The 9,458-nt window shown below is 41.0% G+C and overlaps 1 protein-coding gene across 1 annotated transcript in view; it reads left to right on the forward strand.

The window, feature by feature from the left end:
- The window catches only part of LOC122532993 (glutamate receptor ionotropic, kainate 2-like), a 65,497-nt gene that overhangs the window by 42,707 nt on the left and 13,332 nt on the right, over positions 1-9,458 (forward strand). The window contains 3 exon segments of the mRNA XM_043662262.1: positions 1,715-1,870; positions 4,415-4,626; positions 8,392-8,691. Coding sequence (XP_043518197.1) covers positions 1,715-1,870; positions 4,415-4,626; positions 8,392-8,691 — 668 coding nt within the window.

The raw sequence follows: 9,458 nt of genomic DNA on the forward strand, positions 1-9,458 counted from the left end.
GTCGACGTTTCTAATTAAATTCCGACAGCGTGAAACGCCGGATCGTTTCGTGGCGTCCCGAGGGCGAATTTCCATTCGACGAAACATCGGCGAGGGGAGGAGAGACGATCGACTTTCCCCTCGCGAGCGTTCGTAACACGTTGTTTCAACCAACGACGAGGCAGACGACGACTTTCGAACTCGCTCGAGCGTACCGGCCGAAAGATTGGCCGAGAACGCGACGGAAGGCAGAAGCTCCGACCGAGATTGGACAATTTTCTCGCCAGTGAAATCGCTTTCTTCCGGTGGAAATTCAACGACGTGCGATCGAACGCCAATAAAAGAAACGAAAGTTTGATTCTATCCAGCCTGGGATCTACTGCTAATTCGTGTTAAATCGTACCTGCTGGTTTCGATCTTGCTGTTTGCTTGTTTCCCATTGAAAACGTAATCGATCGCGAGTCTCTCAGGAGATTTTATCGAGGGAAAAATGATCGTAGCGTTTTCTAGTCAAAAAACAAGCGATTTTAGAAACAAGCAGAAATTAACAGGTATTTTTCATTTTTTTTTTTTTTTTTTAATTCTCCTTTGAATTTGTACATTTCATGTAAAAAAGAATACGAAAGGAGTGTAATTTACAATTAGAAATACTTTTGAACAGATATTTGAACAAAAGTTCCACGGAAACGAGTTATTTCAGAACATTCAAATTTCACTTTTACGTTCGAGCACTATTCATTGAATAGTACTCAATGTCGGTGTTTTCTATTTTTTTTTTAACAACGACGAACAAATTATCCTCCGCCACGTTCTACGTTCTGTCTGAAAACTTTCATTTTTGAGAACATTCCTCGAGAAAGTTGCGCGATTCACGTTTCAACCGGAGCCCATTTGAAAAGTTGCTCAACTTTCGTCGATCTCTAGGAGGCAAGATGATAATTCATCGATTTTATTTTTATTAATCGGAGATGTTGTTCTGCTTTCTTCTGTACGAACTTCGGATCGAAACTTCGGACATTGATGCCACCATTCCTGCGGAATATTAATATTCGGGGAACAATCGGCTCGATTGTTCTTCGACTTCGTATTGATCAACCCGGTCCAGAGCCGATTGCTCTTGATTGAATTGTTTTCGACGTCACCTACTTCAAAACTTCGTAATCGTCAGACGCCCGGTGTGCCGGCGCGAGACTAGAAACCCGATTGCCGAGGCGCGGAATTACGATACGACCATAATGGAATTCCATCTTCCAGCTAACTTCGTTTTACTCCGCTACTCTCCTTCAGTCTCGACCAGTTATAAAAATATACATTCGCCGAGAAGGAGCTCCAACTGTCTGTTAGAGGAAACGTTAATTTCTATAAAAAACGTTTTTTTTTTTTATAATTGGAAACGAAACCAAAATCTACGCTTCGTTTCCTCTCTGAGAGCGCGATAAGATTTTCACTTTGTGAAAATGCCAACGAGCCACCGGCCGACTGAAAACTCGAGCTCGCAATGAATCCGTATGCCATTTGATGGGAAATATCAAACGGAAATTCAGATATTCGGAGATTATTCCCTTAGTTCCTTTATGGAGTTACTAATCAATCGTTGCAAGAGCCATTTCCATGGGAATGGATCCGTAAGGATTGATCAAAGCCAAGAACGTTCGGAGGAAACTTTAGAATCAGCGAGGTAATGGCACCGATAAGACGACCGAGGATAATACGTCACGTTTTCTGTTGTTGTCAGGCGCAATCTTTCATGCAGGCGACGAAGAGCACATGGCTGCGTTCCGAACGGCCGTGTATAAGACGAGATTCGAGCACGTCGCGCCCGCATTCGAGCTGCAGCCCATCATAAAGCAGGTGGAGGTTAATACCGACAGCTTCAAGACCGCCGCTGCTGGTTCGTATGAATACCCAACATCTATATATATATATACATACACATACATATACATATATTCATGCACACGCTACTGCTCATAAGAATTTCCCCCGTACCACCACGTCTATTTTATTTAGAGGCGTACGAAAGCCAAAAGATTAAAATTGCCACCAAACGCGTTTTTCTGGCCAAAATAGCGAGAAGAAGAACTTTTTGATGAGTTTAAAATTTTTTTTAGCAGCTTCTTTCATCGATTTACTCTAACGAACAACAGCAAATGCGTGTCCTAAATTTGGAGAGATACTCGTGAGTTTACATTTTATTATTATTTTATTTAGAGGCGTACGAAAAAAGAAAAACAAAAGAAATTGAACTGCAACCAGATACGATTTTCTGGTGATAGCCAGAAAGGGAACTTTGTAATGAATTTTAAAATTTTTTAGCAGTTTCTTTCATCGATTTACTCTAACGAACAACAGCAAATGCGTGTCCTAAATTTGGAGAGATACTCGTGAGTTTACATTTTATTATTATTTTATTTAGAGGCGTACGAAAAAAGAAAAACAAAAGAAATTGAACTGCAACCAGATACGATTTTCTGGTGATAGCCAGAAAGGGAACTTTGTAATGAATTTTAAAATTTTTTAGCAGTTTCTTTCATCGATTTACTCTAACGAACAACAGCAAATGCGTGTCCTAAATTTGGAGAGATACTCGTGAGTTTACATTTTATTATTATTTTATTTAGAGGCGTACGAAAAAAAAAAACAAAAGAAATTGAACTGCAATCAGATACGTTTTTCTGGTGATAGCCGAAAAGGGAACTTTGTAATGAATTTTAAAATTTTTTAGCAGCTTCATTTATCGATTCACTCTGACGAATGACGGCAAATGCGTGTCCTAGATCTGGAGAAATACTCGTGACTTTAGATCTTATTATTATTTTATTTAGAAGCGTACGAAAAAAAAAACAAAAGAAATTGAACTGCAACCAGATACGTTTTTCTGGTGATAGCCAAAAAGGGAACTTTGTAATGAGTTTTAAAATTGTTTAGCAGCTTCATTTATCGATTCACTCTGACGAATGACGGCAAATGCGTGTCCTAGATCTGGAGAAATACTCGTGACTTTAGATTTTATTATTATTTTATTTAGAGGCGTACGAAAAAAAAAAAACAAAAGAAATTGAACTGCAATCAGATACGTTTTTCTGGTGATAGCCGAAAAGGGAACTTTGTAATGAGTTTTAAAATTTTTTAGCAGCTTCATTTATCGATTTACTCTAACGAACGACAGCAAATGCGTGTCCTAGATTTGGAGAGATACTCGTGAGTTTAGATTTTATTATTATTTTATTTAGAAGAAAAAAGAAATTCAACTGCAACCAGATGAGTTTTCTGGGGACAGCCAGAAAAAGAACTTTATAATGAGTTTTAAAAATTTGTAGCATCTTCATTCATCAATTTATTCTGACACAACGAATGTGTATCCTAGATCTGGAGAAATACTCATGAGTAGTTTAGGCTTTATCGCTATTTTATTTGTACGAAGAAAGATTGAACTGCAGCCAAACACGTTTTTTCTAATAACAGCCAAAAGGAGAATTTTATAACTTCAGAAATTTTTAGCAGCTTCCTTTATCGGTTCACTTCGACGATGAATGTGCATCCTAGATCTAGAGTTTCAGTAGCCTAGATTTTATTACTCTTATTCATTTTCGATTGTAAGACTTATGAAATGGGAACGTGTTTGCCGCCATCGCGGATCGTTTTCAACGCCAAGTGAAATCAGTTCGTTCAGTCGAGGATTGGAAGTTCAAAGCTGCTAATTAAACCAATTAAAATGGCGAGTATATACGACCGATCGATGACGAGAAATTTATATCGTTTCACCCCGCCGATTAATTTGCGAAGGAAACGCGACGACGAGTATCGTCGACTTACTCGATCGAGTCCCGCGTCGATATGAAAAATTTCACCTTAAATCCTATTAGCTGGCGAACAGATCGCGAAGATGCAACGATAATAAAGCATAATTGAGCCACTTTTGCCTCGAGGATGGCAACTCGATGTTTAAACTATCGGAATGACAATTAATTTTCTTTTCTCTCTCTCTCTCTCTCTCTCTCTCTCTCTCTCTTCATCCCCTTCAAGTCGGAACGAGTAATAAGATTACGTCTCGATGACGTCGTGTTCGTCAAGTGTCGTATCTTCTACGCCAACTCGACGACTGTCGAAAGACGGGATATCGATTAACTTTCGTCTGAAGTCCCAGGGAATTTCCTTCGTCGTCGAAGGGATCGGGAACACGTGTTCCTCTCTCTCCGATAGAACGAAAAAGCGTAGCCCTACATTCGATACAGGAATCCCAGAAACCGTAGAATCGAATCTAATCAAAATTTATCGAAACACCGCCCGACCGCTGCCCTTCGTCCCGAGGTTTCCTCAAATAACAATTTACGCGGTGGCCTCGGTGGCGCAGCCAATCCCAAGATGGCCGCACTCTGCGAGATGCAATTTGCGCGGACGACTGGCCGATGTAACACGCTTCAACGTGTTGCAGCTTGCGAGCTTCTGGAGGAGGGTGTGACGGTAATCTTCGGTCCATCGAGCCCGTACACTTACGGGATTGTCGCGAGCATCGCGGCGCGGTTCGAGGTGCCGCACGTGGACTACTTCTGGCGGCAGAACGAGGAGCTGCAGGACGGCCAAGAGCCGAAAAACCCGATGCCGATGACGACCAACGTGTATCCCGATAGCGACATGGTTAGCAAAGTAAGCGAAATATCTCGCACAGAGTTAATTGCCACTTTCTGTCGTCGACGTTTTCGTTTCTCCCCCCTCGGACAAATTGCCCTCGAAATTGCTCACGTAGAATATAAGAGAGTTTCTGCTTGGAATTGCGCGCTGTCCGCCGGGCTGCCAACAGTTTGATCGAGAAGAAACCGAGAGCCGAATACTCCTTGGAACATAAAAGTTGACAGCGCTGATAAAAATTGACAGCAACTGATTGCGGACCGTAACGAGCGACCAAATCGTATACAATAATTCGTCGCTTTCTTTTTGAACTCGTCGGTACAATATCACTGGATAGAAATTATTGAGAAGTAATAAATTGATTATTTGTTTTGTCTGGGTATACTTAAATATACTAAAATATACCTAAAACTGAGAAAATGTTGCAATTTTGGGACAAAATATTCTCGACGTGTGTGGCACGTCATTCAAGCGCAAGAGGTTAACCACTGGCAACTGATTGCGGACCATAACGAGTGACCAAATTGTACACAACAGTTAGTCGTTTTCTTTTCTAATTCAGAAATTATTGAGAGTAAATTTATTATTTGTTTTGCCTGGGTATACTTATTTTCTATTCTTGATATATTATTTATTGAACTATAATATTATTATATTATAATACTACTATATTAATTATTTAATATTTAATAATTTAACTATATTTTTATATCTTTATTATAATATTATTTATTATGCTTATTTATAAGATTATAATACAAATATTTATACTATATTATAAATATTATTTATTATACTTAAATATACTTGAAACTGAGAATAATATTGCAATTTTGGGACAAAATATTCTCGACGTTTGTGGCACGTCATTCAAGCGCAAGTGGTTAACCAACTTGCGCTGGCAACTGATTGCGGACCATAACGAGCGACCAAACCGTACACAATAATTCATCGCTTTCTTTTTGAACTCGTCGGCACGATATCACTGGATGAAAATGATTGAAAAGTAGAATAAATTTCTTATTTGTTTTGCCCGGCTTATACGTAAATATACCTAAAACTGAGAAAATATTGCAACTTCAATCGGGACAAAAAATTCGCGACGTGCGTGGCACAAGAGGCTAACAGTAGAAAAATTTATACTTGAGATTATCGACAAGGTTAGTCATTTGTAGGTGTAGTGGCTGCAGCGCTCGACCGAAAATTCCGCCGTATCGTCGCCAAAATTGAAACTGATCGCGGTTATATTTTCTTATTCGTAGAGATAGACAAAAATTCGTCGTTCCGATGTCCCGAAACTTTCTCGTCGCTTCGTCCGTTCGTGGTGAAACTTTCTCGTCGCGACGACTTTGCTTCGGGAAAAGAGGCAAAGGCACCGGGAAATGGAAAAATGACGAGGGGACGAGGGGTTGAACAGGGATTGGTGGGGGAACAGGCGAGCACCGGGGGCGACGAAGGATTTTAAATTACTCGTTCCGATGCATTTTAAATTACTCGTTTAACGAGGCAAATCGAGCGGACTTGGAAGCGGGCTGGCGCATTAAACCGGCTAGTCGAGGCTAATGAGCGCGATCAAAGACCGAACTTCGGCTAACGACGCCGGATGAGTTTTTTATTCTGCCGGTCTTTTCACGGACACCGCGCCACCGCGCGAAAAACAAACGAACGCAGGCTGATACGAGTCGAGAGAGAGACGGTGGAAGCGGGAAGAGGAGGTGGGTGGGGGCGGTCGAGCGGAAGGGCTCGTCGATTAAGTCTAATTAAAACTGTCGATGAACGAGCGTGGCAGGCGTAAAGGATTACTTTACGTTTCGATCTTTATGGCGCAATTAAAACGTACGCGCGCGCGTACCGTGTGTTCTTGTTAGATTGAGTAAACCTCATGGTAATTGGTACAAGCGCCGGTGGCCGTGCTTGATGCATAAATATGATCCCGGTGGACAAAACGGGAAATGGGAGTATAGAGGAAACGTTGAAGACATCGAGAAACGGGGAAAGAGAAGACGCGTTAATTAATGTTGCAATATATATCGCGGATCGATAGGAGCTCGTATCCACGTTGTGTTCATGTTCAATTTTTCATGTCTGTAGTGTGCATCCTTTCGTTGCGTGATCGTGACGAAGTTGTAAATTAAACTACTTTGTTAATGCAACGCACATTTTTAACTAAACACGATTGGCGAGGCACATTTGCATACCCGTTGTTTCTTTTCACTCGCCATGCGTTGCCGATCCGCGAAATATCATGGGTTTTCATCAGGAGATTCTTTCACGCGCGCGCACGAACGTAAAAATATTTCGATATTCTATCTCTGGTCCTTGCGTCCTTTGAAGGTTTCTATTTCGTTCGACGTGTACGTTTTCTCCCTTTTTCGTTTTATTGCCGTGACACCCCTTTTTGTAGCATTTTTACAACAGCAGGAAGGAACGTTCGAGCTTTCACTTCTCCGTCGGATATTCACTCGCGCGGCTAGAAAACAACGATCGACGGTTGTTTCGTTAATTTATCGCGAACACGGCGACGTTCGACGTTTCCTCGATTGACACCGTTCCAAACGTAATGAATTCCCCGGCGATTTTCTACGTTCGCGAACGCGAGCTCGGACATTCACGCGGCCATTTCTCGCTACGTGTTTCCATTTAAAGGCCATAAATCCATTTTCCCGTCGAGCTTCCAAATTTCCGCGTTACGCGGTGGCTGAAAAATATATTTAGCCATTAACGAGATGGCATCGTTGCCAAAGATATAAATAAATTAACGTACACGCGATACGTGTATACGTAATGACGATGTTTGATTATTGTAATAATAATATGAATTTCCATTTCCCGCCATTGAATGCCCGAAACGGGTCGGAATTAATTATTCAAAATTACAACAATTTGATAGAAACTGGCGTTTAAATAACAACATTAATAATAAATTGGAAATTCGCCTGCTACGAAGTAAGGGGGCGAAATTATACCGGGTGGCAACGTGGGAAACGCCGGGTCGAAGTGCAGCTTTGCGAGCCGCTTTGCTAGTTTTCGTGCCAGTATTCAGGACAGCCACACGATGAAACAGGACTGTGGAATTTTTTATTTATCTCCCATTCGTGCAGTTTTTTTTTTTTTTCTACTTTGTGACATTTGTAAGCAATTAAGTGACTCTACTGGTAATTAGGATAAAATGTTAAATGCTAAATGTTAATTACTTGAGCATTCAAAGTACATGCGTTCGTACTTTTCCCTCTGGTCCGCGTATAGAATCGGCAACGTGCGTGTGCTGTTCTACATTTCCCGCTGCGGAGGAAAGAGTGCGCGTCCTTTTTTTCTTCCTCGCTTTCGTTACTCTCGTCTCGCTAAATCGTCATACATGTAGCTAAATGGATCGTTGCCCCGCGAGTTATCGAACATTTGCCTCGTTAAATTCGTATTATCGCGTTAGGCTGTTTGCATTTTCGGCAACCGGCTTTTGAATCGCCTGTAATACCCGTGCAGTTGCACTTACGCCGCTTCCATTTCCATTGCTGCAATTAATACGTCATTGCTTGTAGCTCGTTAAATTTCTATGATTGCAGTTGCACCGCCGCCGTTTGCGCGCGCTGTTATCGGAGCTGAGCGCGTGCGCCAGAGCGTGTGCCATAATCGTTAACAGTTTAACGGCGGCATATGTGCGAAATTAACTATTGGGTAAGGGGGAGGGGGGGAGTTAGGCGACTCAAGCGGGAGGTTATCCGACCCACAAGACTGTCGAGTATCGTCCTATCGCGATAACAAAGGCCACGGGGAATCTGCCCGCAGGCGATCGCCGACGTGGTCGAGTCGATGAAATGGAACACTTTCGCGGCTGTATACGAGAACAACGACAGTCTGTCGCGGATCCAGAAGGCGCTGTCCCTCCAACGGAAGAGAGACAGCCTGGTGACGATAAGAAGGCTGAGCGATGGGATGGATTATCGACCAGTGTTGAAGGAGCTTCGCGCACTGTCCATCTGCAACGTGATTATCGACGTCAGCCCGAGCAACGTCATCGAGGTGCTCTATCAGGCGAAGGAAGTCAAACTGCTGGGGGACTACTGTAACTTCTTGATCACTTACCTGGTATATTACTTTTATATATTACTATACACGTAGATGTTGTCGGGCAGCTTGCCAGAAGAGACTGACACGACGTTGTTGGTTAATCCTTTGCAAAGCTTGGCTGGTAAGAGAGCATCGAAATGTGGAAAGTTCCTGCACTTGCTTTGAGAATTCTAACTTTTCAATTGTTTGTTCACGTTTTTTTGAGTACTTACCTGTTCATTGAAATAACAATTATTGTATGTACGTAAAAATTGAAAAAAAGAAGAAACGATCGATATGTGTGACAAGTGGTAAGTATATTTACAAACAATCTGCAAATCTTTCGTTAAGTTTTACAGTTGGCGAAAAATAATCTCACCGTAATTATAAAAACAAAATAAGGATTAGTTATAATATAAATTACGTGTGACGAGTGATAAGTGTACTTATCAACAACCTACGAAGTTTCTTTCTTAATTTTTCTTGGATTAAGTTTCATGGTTAACGAAAATAATCTCACCATAATTATAAAAACACAATAAGGATTAGTTATAATATAAATTACGTGTGATGAGTGATAAGTGTACTTACCAATCTTTCTTAAATTACATAGTTAACGAAAATAATCTCACCGTAATTATAAAAACACAATAAAGATTAATCACAATTATAAAAACACAATAAAGATCGATTATAATATAAACGAATGGTAAGTATACTACCAACAACAGAGGATCAATTTTTCGTAGTTTAAATTTTACAATTAACCCCATTGATAAAAACTGTAATTATAAAAACACAACAAG

Source organism: Frieseomelitta varia, unplaced genomic scaffold (assembly GCF_011392965.1).
Source record: "Frieseomelitta varia isolate USP_RPSP 00005682 unplaced genomic scaffold, Fvar_1.2 scaffold_487, whole genome shotgun sequence".
NCBI classification, from domain to species: domain Eukaryota; kingdom Metazoa; phylum Arthropoda; class Insecta; order Hymenoptera; family Apidae; genus Frieseomelitta; species Frieseomelitta varia.